Below are 17,831 nucleotides of genomic sequence, written 5' to 3'. Positions count from 1 at the left end.
CCTGGTGGACTGATGGAACACCAGGCCTGGCTGTCGCTGCCAGTGTGGCTCAGAGAGATAAGACTGGAATCAACATAAAAACATTGTGTGGAGCAAGAGCGGAGCCTACGTGGCCACCCCACAGGGGATCAGGGGTGGGGGGGGGGACATTCTGCAACTCCCAGAAATGTTTCCTATGTTTCTGGCTACGCCACTGGTCTAGAGAGCCATTCACATGTTCACTTAACACCAACTGTACTTAAAAGTAAAGAGAAATGCCATTCCAACTGTTCTGGAAGGCGAAATGCGCATGTTTGCGCAGAACTTTCTCGACCAGTCACTGTTTTCATCTGCATGGGTCATCAAAGGCTGAGGCCCACTCAAACCCCTTAGCTATGGTATTTTTCTGCACGTGAAGCATATTGACCACCGTCCTGCCAACCCGCACTGGACCAAACTAGGACCGGCAGCAAAGAATCAAGGACACCAAAGAACTCGGAGACTGGGATCATCCAGCCAAAGTTGGGCAAAAACCAACCAGAACCAGAAGTTCAAAGCTGGCAATCCGTCACCGTCACCTCCGTTCAAACAGAGACCGACACCAACACACACAACACACACGTCCGGACCCTTCCCCAGAATCTACACCCAAGTGCTTTCCTCCAAGAACTCAACGTGTCAGTCCAGCACCCGAGCGCTTTGGCCAACATCAGCAGCATCACCACTGCCCCGTCTCTCCAACCACCCCCCCGCCCCCCCGGGGGGAGCAAAACATGTGACTCATGCGTGAAGCGGGCTGATATACACGTGTGAATCAGCCGTGATTCAGGCTGGGAGGGGGCTTCACCCCGAGCAAAGTAGCGGGCTAAGTCGCCCTTTTCAGCCCCGTATTCTAAATCGGTCCGGCGGTCAGGGTTATCTGCATAGCCTCACCGGTGCACTCATCATTAGTTAAAAATGAATAAATAAATAAAGGTGCAACACAACAGACGGCGCAAAGCTTCCGAGTTTCCTCATCAAAGAGGCACCGCCTCCCTCCGTGTCATTGGACGTGCACGAGACGCCCCGGTGGACTTGACCAGGTCTCGGCGGGGTGGAATGTGCAGGATCATATGTTTGGTTACGCGAGAGTTCGGCCCCATGAAGGCTTCACTTTCACCCTGCGTGTCAGCCAGGGCCCAGTGGCATGCCTGCGTGTGTGTGTGTGTGTGTGTGTGTGTGTGTGTGTGTGTGTGTGTGTGTGTGTGTGGCAAAAGCGTCACATATGTGGGGAAAAATGACAGAAATGCCCCCACCATCTCGGCCCAGCCCAGCCGGGTCTTGTCATGCAACACCGCGAACACATGCGAGTCGGCCGAGTCTGGGAGTTGGTGAAGCCAAGCCGGACAACCTGTTTTGTGTCGTTTCTGTGTTTTCCCTGCCCTCAGAAAACCTGTGATCGGTGCGTGCAGGTGATCAGGTAGTAAAAAAAAAAAAAAATGCATTTGAGCTGCATCAAGAAGGCCATCCACAGAGCCATGGCCACGCCAGAAAAATTGATTATTCCTCATTCTCCGTTTTTTGAATGTATTATTTATTGAAAAAACATTGCTTGTTTGCACTAATTTCACATTGTTATGTTTGTTGTTGTGAAGTCTGACAGACGCTTTGATTATCGTTGTGGACTCCTTCTCATACTGTGTTCGAAGTGTGACTATAGACCACAGACCACACCTAACTTTAGCTCCCATAAAGCCCCACCGTGATCTTCACCTGACCTCAATTCATACCTTGCCTATACGCTTTCGGCCTTCAGTCAATAATTCACTGATAATATGGCAAGCTAACCTGCGATCACGCAGAGGTGTTTTTTGTTTTGTGTTGTTTCTGCATTTCCTCCCCCTCAGAAAACCTGTGATTAGTGAGTGCAGGTGATCAGGGGGGGTAGAAAAAATGCACTTCAGCTGCATTTAGAAGGCCATCCACAGAGCCAGAGCAACGCTGACAACATTTTTTTTTTTTTTTACACACACACACACACACACACACACACACACACACACACACCTGGAATAGCCTTGCACACACACGCCACCCTTGTTACCTTTTTCTTGACGTTGCAGTGGCAGCAAACAGTCCACAGGTACTTGAGGGTCCTCCACAGCAGGATGATGAAGAGACCCCCGAAGAAGGTCACCATGGAGGAGGCGAGGAATGCCCACCACATGCGCTGCCCGTTGTTGTCGCAGGGCACCTCGGACGAGAAGGGGATGACGACGTCTTCCATCTTGAAGATCAGGATCGAGGAGTCCGCCTTGACGTTATTATTACTGTTGATGATATTACTGCCGCTGCTGCTCCTCATAGAGCTGTCGCTGCCATGGGGGACGGTGCCATCCGCCTCGGCTAGCATGGAGGAGCAGCCAGGAGCCTGTGCCAGCGTCCCCAGCCCCACTCACCAGCCATGTTGCTTGGAAGAAAAAAAAAATATATATATATATATTTTGAAAAAAGGAATACAAAAAAAAAAGAGAGAAAAAAATCCTCCTCTTCGGTGTAGATTGACGCTCGCCCACCCGATTGCTCGTAGTTGTCGTGGATGTTGTTGCTCAGCAGCCTCCTTTTAATAATCGTGACACATCCCGAGCGAGGGAAACTGCGCCGCGGCGGCACATGGACAGAGGCATTTAGACGACACCGATGTATATTGAATCATAAATAATGATTATGATAAATAGAGAAATGTTTCGCCTCAATCTGAGGGGGCGCCGCGCTGCCTCGCGCTAAAAGCCATGGCACGACCCCCCTCAAAACAAAAACAAAAACAAAAAAAAATCAATGATAAACAAACAATTAGGGAGCGACGGCGTCGCTGAGAGACGACAGATCAGATGGTGGGAGACACACAATCACGCACGAAGTCGCACGAGCGCGCGCGCGCGCGCTCATACACGGAGGAGACGACGACGACGACGAACGGTGGCGGTGGTGGTCTGGTGGTGGTGGTGGTGGTGGGGGGGGAATAATGTTCCAGCCTGTTTGTGGGGCGAAGGCGACCTTCTCTCCGTCCCTCAGCCGTCTTCCATTCAGGGATCCCGAGGTCGCTCTCTGAATCCACTTCACTTTTCCTCGAGGCGTCGATCAGCTGTGAGCGGCGAGTCACCCCCCACTTTCCCCTCCTCCTCCTCCTCCTCCTCCTCCTCCTCCTGCTCCTCCTTGCCGCCAAGTAGATCAATGGATAAACAAACAAACAAATAAAAAGCGTCTATATTAACGCGGTCGCTTCAGCCGTCGCTGCATCTCCGAGATGACACATTTCTCTTTTTCTTCGTGCGTTCCGTCGTCAGTCCCGCGCAGGAGAAAAGGGGGTAAAAGAGAGCAGGAGCGGCGGCGGCAGCACTCGGAGCGGGTGGATGCGACCGTCTCCATTCGGTGTCCCCCCCCTGCAGCCGGAGCGGCCAGCTGAGCGCCTGTCAGATCCGCTCCAGAGGAGAGCGGCGCAGATTTACAGGTAGGAGGGGGCGGAGCCGAGCGCTAATAATAAAGATGGACTGGGAGGAAGGAAGGGAAGGGGAGCTGGGGGGGGGGACAGCGCCACCACCGTGTGTGTGGTGAGGCTCGGTACTGCTTCGCGTCGACAGTCAGGAACATGTATGGTTTTTTTTCAGCAGTAAAATAACAAGACACATGAAATAGACGGGGATGACCGCAGGATGCGTATTTGTGTCTCCTTGGTGACGTCATAATAAAATTCATTCATTATTATCATTATGAATGTATACATATATGCATATGTGTGTGTGTGTGTGTGTGTGTGTGTGTGTACATATATACATATATGTATCTATGTGTATTTATGTATATTTTATTTCTTTGCTGATTTGTAACTCATCAAGTTTTATGTATGGATATATAGATGTAGATTTATTATCATTATTATTATCATCATCATCATCATCATCATCATTATTATTATTATTATTATTATTATCATTATTATTATCATCATTATTATCACTAAACACTGGTTATTGTCTGAACGTGATGTCCAAGGTGGAATCCCTCTATGGATTTTCTATTCTTCGTTCCCAGATACACAGTTGCTCTCCCGCCCCCTTTCCTGCAGGGACGCACAATTTTCATTAAGCATAGTGCTTCCCCCCACACTTTCCAATTACTGAGCGCGGGCCTTTCCGTCCCTCCCTGCTCTCATTTTGAAGAAATGACCCCTAGTACGCATACACACACACACACAAACACACACAAGCACGGACGCCAGCGGGCACACACACGAGGAATGCAACAAACGTCCTTCCCGGTCAATTACAATATGCTTACACATCCAGCTCCCCCATATTAGGCGGAGAACAGGTGCGGTTTTTTAGGCGATGACGGTGAGGCATCGACCAGTGAGGAAACAGCTGGCTCCGGGCCCTGAATAACCACTGACCCCTGGGAGCCACACCGGGCAGGTGCACACAGCCACCTGTGTCGCCAGGCTCCAGACGTCTCGCTGAGATGGTTCGCAATAAATAATCCGTCACTCCGGCCTTCAACCAGGCTCAACCGGGGCTCTTCCCGGTCGTTTTTACGGGGTGGAGGTGACGTCGGAGCGTTCCACGCTGATCGCAGTTTTTCGAAACGTAAATAAACTGCGAGGGTCGGGATGCGAAACGTGATCCGCCGCGGTAATTTATTGTCTGGGGAATATTTGCACTTCGTACGGGGGTGGGAAAAAAAGGGCTGCAGTAACACGATCCTGGCAGAGGGACGTAAATTAAAGCACGTGACATCACGTTGAGGAATCTGACCTGACATAAAAATTCACCAATGTAGCACATCCACCACCACCACTGGATCCATGAAAGAACTCAGAGGAGAATGACACACAATGTCTGCAGTGTTTGAATGATTTTCCTCGATTAATGTTATGTCATTGTTTCACCATCGTCTTCATGACATTAAGATTAAGATTCTGCGTTAAGCGAATCCATCCTAGCTTCATTCTTATGTGACAGGGCAGCAGCAGCGGCAGCAGCAGCAGTTAAATCACTGTACTGATGATCAGAAGACAGCAGGCCTGCAGGCTTGAAGTTGTCCTCCTAGTGGTTGACTGGTGAACTGTCACATAAAAGGCAGCTCAGCTCCAGTTCTGTGCCTTTATCTCCTCAGAACCACAGCCCACTTGCAGGAGATGAGAGATGCCCATTGATGTCGGATGACCTTTTTTGTTATCATAGACGGATCGATAGAATTTTTCGAAAATAATTGCTTATCCTTCTGAGATCTAACTTTTCACTCTGGAATTTTGCCTATTCATCTTGCCAAGGTCAGATGGCCCTCCTGTTACTCAGCTTTCCTGAACCAATTCTCCTGGTGGTAACAAACACAAGAACACACTGTCAATAATTGGCTGTGCTGCCAGGGCTGAAAGTTGTGTTGGAACTTTCGGCCCAACATTGATTGCAAGTGACTGAAGGCTCGTCCACAGAGTTTCACATTGTTGTCGAATCAGCCTCCCGAGAGTTTGATTGATTTGAACAATAAATCAATCCTATTTGGGAACGCTGAGCCCCAGCAGCAACAGCGACGGCACCAGCAGAACCAGTGACTTTGCCGACCTCTGCAGAAGCGACACCGAGTGGGTCCGGCTGCATTCAGAGACCAGCTGTTGGCCACCAGAGCTAGCTGGAGGGGTTTCTTTGCAGTGCCAACAGATGAAGAGATTAACATGAGCGCAGTGAGGTGGTTATTCCTGCAGGACGTCTGGAGACCCTATAGAGTCAACGCGTTACAGAGGGTGGGGCAGGAGTGGGACACGGAGTCGGGGGGGCTGACTGCACGAATACAAAGATCCTTGACTGTCAGACTGAAGACTTCTCAAGTTCAGTTGTGCTGTCAGCAGCTGTCTGGAAACAGACACCACAGCAGGCGGGCCCGGGACCCCCTTCCCTTTTCTAAAACAGTCCAAAGGGTACGTGGAGGGCAGAGTTGAGCCCGGACACACTCGCCTTCACGTTTTATCATTTAACGGCGGCCGAAAATCTGGTTGCAGTAAAGTCGACAGTGGACCCGCGTGGGAAGGCCGGCGGCTCCCTCTCGCTCTGTAGCAGGCAGCTGGAGGGGAGTCGTTCACTGTGACATCATTGTCCAGAGAACCATGTGACCCCCCCCCCCCCCCCAAGGGAAACAACTGCACAGATCAGGGAGTCTAATCAACCAGCAAGATGTGGTGTTGCTACGGGCTGCTCAATTACACGGAAGCACAGCGCCTATAGAACAGGCATGAAAAATGGAATATGAAGGATGACGTTTCCCCTTAATTACGCTCTGAAGGCGGGGATGCCACATGGTATTTCAAACTTAAGTTGCTTTGTGTTAGGTTGTGGCTAACTTGCGCCGTAGCCATTTCCCCCTGTTACTTTTTTAAAGTCTTTAGAGTTATAGCCAAAAACTGTTGGTAGCTTTTGTTTTAATTAATACTTAAATGCCCTACTTTCATGACATCACTATTGCTGGCCCTTTTTAATATTTTTAAGTTTTGCCTGAAGCTGAATATCTCCAACACTTCATGAGTGATGCAGAGCTGAACCAAGCAGGTTTTGTCTCGAAAAGAAAAAGGAAAAACACCTTTAGCTTGTAAAGCAAATGTGGTCGTCTACATTCTTTTGCAATCAGAAAACGTTTTCAGGTCAGGGAAAATGCAGCAGCTCACACAGCACTCGCGTTTTGTTTCATTTTATTTTTGTTTGATAATCATCAGCTGTAAGTGTATCTTTTTAATTTAGGAGAGGGAAGGCTAGAAAACAGAGCAGGTGTGACGGAGTAGTCCTGTGTCAAGGTGCAGATCGAAGGATCTTTTGCAGCAGCAGCAGCAGCAGCAGCCTCCTTGCTGCTCGGGCACAAGGCCACAGCTTTATCAGTCCCTCCTGAGATCCTCCTCTGGCTCGCATTTTCACACTGGCTTATCTCTACTCAGGAACTGACTGCCATTTCGTCCCCCCACACTTTCATTTGCCGCTTCAGCTAAATGGAATCGCGGTCACTCCCGGCGTCGTCCGTCTCTGAAGGGCACCGTCACGTCTCAGTGCGGCGCCGAAGGAAAATCTGCCTCCGCGCAGCTCGGCTGTAAAAAAAAAAAAAAAGAAGACGTCTCCTCTTATCTTATCTTTGAAAACAGTGTTTGGTCAGGGTTTTTTTTTTTTTTTGGGGTGGTCTACCTGACAGGATGCCAGTCAGTCAGTGCAAATACAAAGACGCAGAGCCCGTGTTGTGATACGGAAAATGGGTTTTATTCACATGTTAATGTCTCAACATACAAATCACATTCTTTTCAATAAAAGGAAAGCTCGATCAGTACCTGGAGGCCAGAGCCGTCGGAGGGGAACGACCGTTTAGTTTTCCGATGTGTCCCGCTCGCACGCTCGTTTCTAGCACATGCTACCTACTCAGAAAAATAGTACTGTTACAGTTTGCTGCCGCTGCTGAGTCTTTGAGCCCAATGGTCGAACGCGTGGAGTGATTTTCTTGTGGAAAATTGTGTGCAAGAATAGATCCCTTTTTAAGAATTCATATCGGAAGCAATCCTCTTTCTTTTCTTTTTTTTTTTTTTTTAGTGTTTTAAAGCGTAGAATTAAAAAGGCCATGAATGAAATGTAAGGAACTCACATGAGCAAAAAATATGCGATAAAAATAATAATAGTACCTCTGTTTTTTTTTTTTTATATATATGTTTGACTTGAAATACAGAAACAGTTTTAAGGTTGTCGGGTAAAACAAGTGCAAAACAGGAATCAAAGGATAAAGTGTTGCCTCAGTGGATTTTGGCACGACAAGATAAAGGACGCGGTCTATCGAGGAGGGGGAGAGCAGAATATTCTGTCGGTATCTTTTGCCTCCTGAACAACGACCCCCCCCCCCCCCCCCCAAAAAAAAGAGATACATTTAAATAACAATGAAAAGTCACTAACATTTAACAGATCAGAGGAAAATCTTGAAAGATATTACCCTGCAAGTGTTGCTTCGTAGAGTCTCTTTACACAAATACATCGATAACTGACTGACAACCAATCACGAGTGAAACTAAAATAAAACTCTGGAAAATAAAAATAAACATGCTAATACCTGCTAAGACATGACTTGACCGCCAGACGTCCCTAGGTGTAAGACCTAGTAAAAATACATGTAATATATATTTTTATATATATATATATATATATATATATGTTTCTTTTTCTCTCTCTTTCTCAGTCGTATCTGCATACTGTATATGTTATACTCTATATGTCGTTAAATACACGTTAAAGAGATAGAATGATAGTTACACAGTGGTCTGTCTAGCCCTGGAGTGCATTGTGAAGAGTTAGAACCCGTTAGCCGCCTCTTCGGCCTGCCTGCCCTCCGAACCCTCAACCATTGTCAATGCGCTCGACTCAACGCCGCTCTCAAATCAGCCCCCCCCCGGAAATCTGTGCACTCACCGGGTGGGATATCGTGCCGGGGTTCTCGGGGAGAAGATAAGAAAAAAGAAAAGATAGGGATCTCCCCAAAAAAATAATAGTGAAACTGTCTCTGAACGTCAGGGGTGGGGTGGGGGGGGGCTGCTTTCAGACCAGGCATCTTCTCCAAAGGCACTATCGTCCGCACTCCCAGCTACTGTACAAACACAATGCATAGAGCGACACCGGTGCCGTTTTCCTGCTGGCAGTCCGCTTGAGCTACATACTTCTGATTTCCTTCTGTCGTGGAGAAACATCGTGAGGGACACACACCGAGTGCTTTTCACACCTGCCAGACAGCAACACACATCACGCTCTCACTCTCACTCTCTCACACACACACACACACACGCACACACACATTCACTCACTCACTCACTCACGCCGTCAGTCGTCGTTAATGGGTGCATAATTGTCGGGAAACAACAGATGTGGTTTTTGGTGCGCAGGTGGGTCAGAGGGGGGAGGCGGAACTTCATTAGTGTTGGTTGGGGGGGAGGGGCGAGCATTCACGCAAATACTGAACACCGAACACCGATAATCGGACTCGTCTCTTGACTGTAAACACTTAACAATGCAGCATTACAAATACACCAGCGGAGACCTTCAGGGAAGACTGAATGAACGTCGAGATCCAGTGCTACTTGACCTCCTCCGGAGTACGTCGGAAATAAAAACAAATGGAAAAAAAAGAAGAAGCAGGCTCCGATTTTAAACCGTTAAAAAAAAAGGCAAAGCAAAAAAAAAAAAAAATCAATAATTTACACGGCTAGCTTGCTGTAGTGTACCTACTGGTGTGGTGCAACAGGGTTATTAGTGTGAAGGAATGGGGATGGGAGTCGAAGCTCGCTGTAGTGGCAGCCGCTCTCCTCTAGGGGCAGCCGAGCGGAGTCCACAGGACTTTACTTTGTTCTTGATCGACTATCGTCGTGATCTGAGTGCAAATGTACGGGAGGCCGCCGCCCTGGACAATACCTGCGAGGGGAGAGCGTTAGCGTTAGCAAGGGCGGGGCTTGATTGGTGGATTTTAAGTAAGTGTGTGTGTGGGGGGGGGGTGGAGTGCCAACCTGTGAAGAACTTGCTGTACTCCTGCTCGATCTTCTGTGCACTTTCAAACTGCTCCTTGGAATGTTTCTGAGATACTTTGTCCCGCAGGTAAATCGGATCTTTTTGCTCCCTGCGAGAAAAAAAAAGAAAAGTGCAGAGTCGTGAGACGAGGCGACAACATTTTAATAGCTGCGTTTCCGTTAACCCCAGAATTGTGCGAAACCAAAACGTTGCAATGAAAAACTGGTCATGTTAGACACCTAAACTTCGAAAAACCTCTCAAATACGGCTAAATCGCAATTGTACATTGTCAAAATTTTTAGAGGTATTGCTTTTATCTTGTGAAAAACTGTAATGGAAACGCAGCTATTGATATTATATCATTGTGAATTGGTGCAAAACGCAGACTCTCTGACATGCGACGGTTTCAGATGAAATCAGGAAACGGCGGTGAAAGGAGGAGGCGGCGTCTTGTCAGAGGGAAGAGAAACGGGCCCGTGTGACCAGCTGCAATCATTATGCAAGAGTTTTAGGAGCGGGAGGGGCCCCCATGCAGAGTGTGAAGGATTATCCTGCTCCGTCCCATCCACTCTCTTATTTCCCTCCCCCCCTTTTTTCCGACAAACAAGCGGCATTAGACTGGTGAATCAGAGCAGAGTGCCTGATTTACAGAAGCAGCTGCTGCTGCTGCTGCTGCTGCTGCTGCTGCTGCAGAGGATTGCTGGCCTCTATCCCCGGCCCGACTTACTTGATCTGCTTGGCGTTTTTGTAGCGGACAAAGACGACGATGGGGTAGATGTGGACGCTGTGGAGCCGCTCGATGGCGTGCGGCGCGATGTCCAGCAGACAGTGGCAGCCCTGCGAGCGGACAAGGAGGGTTATTTTTTTAGGGTTTGGCGATCAATCGCGACGACTCGCCTCGAGACGAGACTAATAATATCGAATGTGACCACGCGAGGCGGCCGCGGCGAACCTTCTCCGTTATCTCCTTGATGGAGGCCACGGTGGTCACGTCAAAGTGGCCGCTCCTGCGCTTGTAGTCCACGAAGAGGCAGTCCTTCACGCCGCGCTCGATGGCCTGCTGGGAGGCCTTCATCACCTCTGCGAGCAGAAAGACAGGCAACAAGTTTCATTTATTATGGGAAAATGCTGCTTATGCGTAATGCGGGACCTTTAAGGGATTTAGAGATGCTTTCAGTTCTTTTCTTTTCTTGTAGGAGAACCCGGGATGAGCTGAACTCACCCAGGACGCATCTGCAGAACTTCCCAGGCGACTCTTTGACCAGCATCTCCTTGACGGGATCGGTGAGCGGCCCCAGGATGAGGACGGGCCGCGGAGACGTGCACTCCACCTTCTGGACGCGCTGGTACGCCAGACTCACACAGTCTGGACACAGAGAGAGAAGAGTCAGCATTACCTGCTCTGGAAATTCCAAAAAGAAACATCTGAGCTGCTCCCAGTTCAGCTCAGCTCAGTTCAGTTCATCATTTTCTCCACATGTACGAGACATACGGCGAAGATAAAACAAGGCATTTCTGACACAAGTGAGGGCACGGCAACTAAACACTGCAGACACAAACGCACCGCAAATTAGAGGTTTACTGTCACTAAATAGAACAATAAGAGCTCACAGTGTGAATGTAACAGCCGGCAACAAATGGTTTCTCGTTGCTCACCGTCCAGGAAGGGGATGGAGTCGGTGCTGATGGCGTCCAGAGCCACCGTCTCCTTGCTGTCTTTGGAGCTGCTGCGCTTGTGTTTCTGCTTCCTCCTGAAGAAGGACCTGCGGGCCGCCGCCGACAGGGTCTTGCCGGAGTCTTCCTTCATCTCCGTCACGCTGTGCCGGCGGTAGAACTCCTGGTCCATCCTGACGCAGGAGGACGGACAGACGGACAGACGGACAGACAGGGATTGAGGACGTGTGAATTTAACATGAACTCTAAATTTGCGATCAGCCTTTATTCTCTGCAGCTCGTATATATATCTATAATAATAATAATAATAATATTGTTGTGCTCGGGTGCGCGGCGTCCACACACATGTACTTGCTGGGGATCTGCCCGCGCTGGATCTGCTGCGCGTTCTCGTCCAGCTGCCAGGCCATCCAGGTGCCGAAGCTGCCCTTTGGTAGAGACTCGTCCACGTACAGGATGTCGTCCTTCTTGAAACTCAGGTCGCCGTCGGCCTCGCCCACCCGGTCGTAAAGTGCTCTGCGGTGGGGGAGACGAGGATGGATGGGGGAGTCGTGAGGAGCGGGGCGGGCTGAGCCGGGGCACCGTACCGGATGAGATGGAGGAGGAACGAGATAAAAGAAGAGAGGGAGGAAGGATGGAAGGATGGACGTCTGGGAGGAGCAGACAGCGGCGCAGCCTCGTGCTGAACCCTCGATCAGTCACCGCCGAGAGGCCAGACGACAAGTGACGGCAGCAGCTGCGGGAAAACTCCGGGACGGACTCAGACTCGATAATAATAATAAAAAAAAGAAAAAAACAGGGCCTATTTCGAGGGGTCGCTTTCCGTCCTTATACATTGTGTTTCCGACGGGCTGGAAAAATGTGGAGCGCTAAAACGGACGGCGCGCCGGGTTCCTGGAGATTAAGACAACCTATATTTGTGTCCCGATTAGCGTCGGCGCGGTCGCGCGCCAGATCTGGAACATGATTGCACGGATGAGAGAAGTTTCCAGCCCGTCGTTTTATAAATATATGCAGTGTCTATATGCACGGCGGGTCTGCGTGGACACCAGGCTTGGCCTTTTCACAGAGGCGCTGGATCCAATGTCCGGACGTGTGAGGAGTGTGGAAAGTCGCCGATCACGAGACGAGTGACGGCCGACAGCGGTTAAAGAATTCACAAGAGAGTGCATGATGAAACACAAAGCAATACACACAACCGGAACCACCAACAAAAACAGACATTACTGTTCCTGACTGAATTAGTAGAATATTCTGATGTTTTTTTGCTGTTCTTTGTACTTTTACTACGGGGAACTCCATTATTTCTAATTAAATACTTGATTAATTGTGTAAACATGTGTTCAGCAGCTTGTGACGACCTTTAAAAGAGACACTTTACTGCGGCTGTAACCCTAAATTGGAGATAAGAGGTCTTTTTTGTCGTTTTACTGCAGAAACAAAACGGGATATTTTATTGTGGACGTACCGAATATAAAATCCATCTCCCGCCGCGTCCTTGAGGAGGCTGAAGTCGTCCGGCCGGTGCTGCACCTTCAGCGTCACCGTCTCTGCAGGCTTCAGCATCTCAACGTACACCTCCTCCGCCGTCTTGTTCTTCATATTCACCGAGTTGTACTGCGAAAATAAAGCCGGGGGAAAAAAAAAAAAGAATGCGGTGAGATGCAAAGAGAGAGACGGAGGCCAAGTGAAGTTCGCGTCACAACAAATAAGAGCACGATGAGCAGACAGATGGCCAGAGACGAGTGTTGCGCGGCTGAGACGTTGCGGTATCGATCGCGTGCGGGGAGGAGAAACAAACAGACGGGGAGATTGGAGGACGGACGGATGCCGCGAGGCCGGATGACAGCTGAGACAGCCGAGTCCTGTGTGGCGGCGAGGCCGAGTGGGAGCATGCCAGGAATTGTTTATTATGAGTTATATGGGTATCAGCAAAAATATAGCGGGGAGAGGGCCGATAAATGAGAAACACAGATGGAAGTCACGCAAAGCGTCCAATCAGTCGGTTCAGCCTCCATCAGAAAACACTTGACTGGGCGCTCGGGGGAGAATCGGAGACGAGCGCCGCCTGCGCGAGCCGTTATTTTCTCTATCGAGCGGCTCCGTGTCTCCGCGTGTCTGAGCGCCCCACCTCCAGGATGAGGTCGCCGGGGAGCAGCCCCTCCGGCCCCCTGGCGGGACTGTCCTCGTCCAGGCTGTCAATGTAGACGCCCCGCAGGTTGCCGCCGCACAGCGTGACGCCCACCTCCACGCCGGCCCGCCGCACCGTCACCAGCCGCGGCTCGCTCGCCTTCCTGGAGCCCTCGGTCGGCATCCTGCAAGAGAGTCAGGACGGCCGATCAGGAGAAACCCAGCAATCGCTCGACTCCAAGGTCCCATTCAGTTTAGTTTAATTTAGTCATGTTTATTTCAAATATGTCCATTGAATCAAGCAATTCTGCATTTAAAATCATAGAAGCAGACATACATTAGTGAATAACGGATTGAAATAGCAAAAAACAGAACAGAAGCAAAAGCAAAAAATAAAACAGAAAGAATCTAAACATGTCCAAAAAGGAGTGAGAAGGAAAAGTTATATACTCTCACCACTTTTAACAATGACTTAATTAAATAATCATTTCATGTAATAATAATGTAATAATTAAATAATTATTACATGTTGACTTCCATGCTTATACTAATACTCATATAAAAATACACTTATAAAAATATATACTATGAAATGAATATACTATTCCATTTTATAAATATATATAAAAAATCTGATCAAATCAAATATCCTTTATTGTCATTGCAACAGGTAGCTGCCACAAAATAGGTTGGGCTTAGTGCCATAGTGCGATAAAAAGTAAGTCAAGTACAATCAATTAGGAATAACAACTTAAAAACATTGATTTGTGATTTAATTATGTTACTGTTCACTCTGGACCTCAGCAGAGCAGCCGTACACTGTTAATAGTCTCATAAACTCTACAGAGTTTCAGACAACAGCACATTTAACCCTCTGTTGCAGCCTCCTGCAAGACCCAATGGCTCTTGTTGTAGCTGCATATCTCTATCAGGAAGTGTCACTTCCCTCTGTGACATCACAAAGGGTGCTCTACAGCACGTATCAGCACAGAAGGATGAACCAATGTTATTTCTTTGTAGTTCACCGTCAGGCTGCAGACGATGCGAACCATTCAAATAGTTTTGGATAAAACAGAACCTGTCCGTTTGATTGGATCTCGCACCTGACAACACTGCGGGGGCTGGTGGTGGGCGTGGTCTGCTTGGAGGAAGGCGTGAGCGTGCCCTCGTCCTGCTCGCTGAGCGTGTCGATGGCGGAGTGATTGTCGGGGGTGGCGGCGCCGCTCCCCTGCGGCGTCGACTGAGTGCTGACCGGCTCCAGGCGGGAGCTGCGGCGACACGGAAAGGGAGGCAAAAAATAGCAGCAATTAGTCTCCAATCCACAGAGTGACATTGCACAAGCCTCAGGTTGTGAACGCGAGACGCATCAGGCAAATTGCTCAGGCGGTTTTTGGCCGATCACCCGAGCACCTCTCACGGCTGGATAAATAAATAAGACAAAACTAAAATGGCTCGACTGCAAGAGCAAAGATGTCATTTGTGTCCTCTCTTTGATTTCGTATTAAAAAATTCTGATGTCTCGCGGCGCGAGTCAACTCCAGCATGTCATCGTTTGTTCAAGGGAATTGAAACAGCAGGGTCGCAGGAAGCGGAGAAACACACACACACACACAGACCAGAAACTAATGATATGCACGTGAAGGACGTCAAAGCTACTCAAACACCTGCGTCCAGCGAGAAGCGCCACCGTACCTGGAGCGCGAGTGGTTGCCCAGCTGGTACATGTGCGGGTTGTACTGGGCCATGATGGTGATGGTGTCGCACTGCTGGCCGATGATGAGACGGGCCTGCTGCTCGGTGGCGTTGCGCAAGTTGATGCCATTGTACTGAAAGAGAAAGAGGAGCTGGTGTCAGTGCCATAGGGAGCACACCTTAAAAAAAAAAAGAAAAAAAAAAAAGAATAAATTTAGGTTACAAATTGCCTTTAACTACCCAAACTGTGCGCAAGCCAACATCAGCGAACCACCAGAATTTTTTTTTCCGCTTGCGTAGCCATTTTAGATGTAGTGAACAGAGGGAGTTTGCAGTAAGTGCAATTCAGCAGATACTAAATACTGGGAAGCGTGACAGGAGTAATGAACAGAGCGGATGTACGAGCATTTTGGCAGCACAGATGATGAGGCTTTTTTTAAAGCAACAGCGCATCCAGTCAGGCAGTGCGCTGCGCCCGCATTGTTCCGCACTCCATTAATTAGCTGCACTCTATTGATGCCGAGCGGGGCTCCAACCTTGATGACACACGAGCAGCGTTCCAAGTCACATAATTCCAGGCTTGTCATTTAATATTGTTCATTCATGTGTGCGAAAGTGGGCAGAGTGTGTTCACTCCGAGAGGCAATAAAGCCACAATGAAAGTCATTTGTTGGCGACGTCGCAAAGTGGAGACATGGCGGCAGAATAGTGGTTGCACCGCACTGAAGTATCTCATAAGCGCTTCTGCAGTTACGCACGAGTCATAAATATACAATATTTACACACTCTTGTCTAAGAGCTGCCAACACCACAATGTCTGGATGTGGAGTGATTTGGTGATGTGTAATGTTGGTTAGATGCATCCACAAGCAAGCTAAAAAAAAAAAAAAAGCTCCTACTAGGGATGCAAATTATGGATTAATTCACTAATCGTTAGTTGATTGACCTTCGATCGATTAACGATTAACGATTAATTGAAAAGCAGCCATTTTTCGGTCGACCATTATTCCTGAGAACCTAAATTTCACAAAGAAAAATGTGCAATGAACACATTTTTTAGTCCTTAAATAATGTTGAGGGTCCAATGTGACCAATTTTTACATTAGAGAACAGTAAAAACACACTAAACATTTATCCTTTAAGTTGACTTATAATGGGTCACATTTCAACTTTTCTTTTTTTTAAGTTGTTTAAAAGTAACTTGTTCTAGGTATATTATGACTATCACTCTCTTTCCTGCCACTACACTGTTAGAATAATATTAACGCCCAGTTTAAAAAATGTCCAAATAATTGCGACTAATTTAAATTAAACGATTCAATTCTTAATCGACAATTAACCGATAATCGATATCCCTCCCTCCTACCCAGGTAATATCAAAATACCAGTAGTAGTTGCTGCAGTAGCAACAGTACTAGGGGTAATAAAGCAGTCACAGCACAAGCAGTAGCAGTAGCAGTAATAGGAGAAAAGCTAGCAAAAGTAGAAATAACAGTGCTGGTGTGCCTTTTGGGACATCACCATAGATTTGTGCGCTGTCGTGTACTGACAAAGGTGTCCCATTCGTAACCTGCCGACAGTCTGTGCCTCGTACCTCCAGTAATTGGTCCCCGTACTCCAGTCCCGCCTGGTGCGCGATGCTCCCTTCAGTCACTTTGGAGACGAAGATGCCTCCGTTCTCGCCGCTGACGATGGAGATGCCCAACGGCTCCGCCCCTTTGTGCACGATGACGTTTCGGGGTTCCTCCAAGTACGGCCTGTGGCGGGGGGGAAGCGACAACGGATGAAATGCACCCCCAAGGGAAGCGGTTAATGGGTGTCGTGAACCTGGTTACAGCTCTGGAGACGTCAGCCGCCACCTGGTGCACGAAACCGGTACTGGTCCAAAAATGTAAACACAAGAAATGCTGATTCTGAATGTTTTTTGTTTTTGTTTTTTTTAATGTATCTCCAGGGCTGTAAACTGATCATCTTTACAGTGCAACTCTTTGTCCATTTCAACGGGGGGGGTGGGGGGTGGGGGGGAGGACAGGATTGCACGGGCACTGTGCGCATCATCACACAGGCGCAAGTAAAATCCCTGAACGTGAAGGAGATTCGCATGATTTTTCCGTGTCTTCATGACAAGCTGGCTTTGGACATGGACACACAGTCCAGCGAGCGCAGAGAGGAGGGGAATGTAGAAGCTCTCAGCGACGTGGGTTGGGGGGGAAGAGGGGGAAGAGGGGGAGGGGGAAGCTGGGGAGGGGAAACAGAGTGGTGGTGCACAAACAAGACCATGACCCAGCAGCTTGAGGCTGAATAATAACACCGTTGCATAACATACATAGTGCGCACAGCACTGCTGGCCTGGCTGGAGGCCAAGATGAAGCACATGCATGTTGGACCATGTTGTCATCGTACGGCACGGGACGCTGCATGCAGTGGCGGGGATTCTGGTTGGCTGGTTGGGACATGGAGGAAGATGAGTGCAAACATGGAGAATAGAACAGGGACGTTCACAGAGTGGGGTTGGTCAGGGTCGTCCTTAGGTCTCTGTCCTGAGGCTCCCGAACCGTGGCATGCAAAAAAAAAAATTCAATCTTGGGAACTGAAACGGTGCGCTCACTGAGGAAGCTAAAACATCACAAGTTCTCATCTGCATTTCTATCAAGTGAATGCAGAATCTACGGTGGCGATTCTGCTCCTCTGCAGAGCTGCCAGGAACTGAAGCAAGTGGGCGGAGGTGAACGTGGGGTGCAGTGGAGGAGGAGGGGGGGAGGGAGGGGTCGGTGGGGGCGACATTCCCTTGACCGGTGCGCCGTGAGGGAG

The 17,831-nt window shown here is 48.8% G+C and overlaps 2 protein-coding genes across 13 annotated transcripts in view; both read right to left on the bottom strand.

Moving 5' to 3' along the window:
- Window positions 1-3,117, bottom strand: part of LOC142896649 (calcium-activated potassium channel subunit alpha-1a) — a 127,404-nt gene extending 124,287 nt beyond the window's left edge. For all 10 annotated transcript variants that reach the window (XM_076038447.1, XM_076038445.1, XM_076038446.1 and 7 more), the window contains exon 1: window positions 2,063-3,117. In XM_076038447.1, the coding sequence (XP_075894562.1) occupies window positions 2,063-2,371 (309 nt within the window). In that variant the 5' untranslated portion in view covers window positions 2,372-3,117. The remainder of the gene's footprint in view (window positions 1-2,062) is intronic.
- Window positions 3,118-7,228: 4,111 nt separating this feature from the next.
- Window positions 7,229-17,831, bottom strand: part of LOC142896648 (disks large homolog 5-like) — a 42,551-nt gene continuing 31,948 nt past the window's right edge. For all 3 annotated transcript variants that reach the window (XM_076038442.1, XM_076038444.1, XM_076038443.1), the window contains 12 exons: window positions 16,615-16,777; window positions 15,021-15,154; window positions 14,432-14,596; window positions 13,330-13,513; window positions 12,667-12,815; window positions 11,544-11,714; window positions 11,181-11,371; window positions 10,747-10,890; window positions 10,477-10,604; window positions 10,252-10,361; window positions 9,524-9,633; window positions 7,229-9,431 (listed from right to left, as the gene is read on the bottom strand). In XM_076038442.1, the coding sequence (XP_075894557.1) occupies window positions 9,328-9,431; window positions 9,524-9,633; window positions 10,252-10,361; window positions 10,477-10,604; window positions 10,747-10,890; window positions 11,181-11,371; window positions 11,544-11,714; window positions 12,667-12,815; window positions 13,330-13,513; window positions 14,432-14,596; window positions 15,021-15,154; window positions 16,615-16,777 (1,753 nt within the window). In that variant the 3' untranslated portion in view covers window positions 7,229-9,327. The remainder of the gene's footprint in view (window positions 9,432-9,523; window positions 9,634-10,251; window positions 10,362-10,476; window positions 10,605-10,746; window positions 10,891-11,180; window positions 11,372-11,543; window positions 11,715-12,666; window positions 12,816-13,329; window positions 13,514-14,431; window positions 14,597-15,020; window positions 15,155-16,614; window positions 16,778-17,831) is intronic.

The sequence above is a fragment of the Nelusetta ayraudi genome, unplaced genomic scaffold (assembly GCF_046127955.1).
Source record: "Nelusetta ayraudi isolate G7.1 ecotype Tasmania unplaced genomic scaffold, CSIRO-AGI_Nayr_v1 ptg000056l, whole genome shotgun sequence".
Taxonomy (NCBI): domain Eukaryota; kingdom Metazoa; phylum Chordata; class Actinopteri; order Tetraodontiformes; family Monacanthidae; genus Nelusetta; species Nelusetta ayraudi.
Note: the sequence above shows the minus strand (reverse complement) of the source record. Positions and strands in the feature narration are given on the sequence as shown.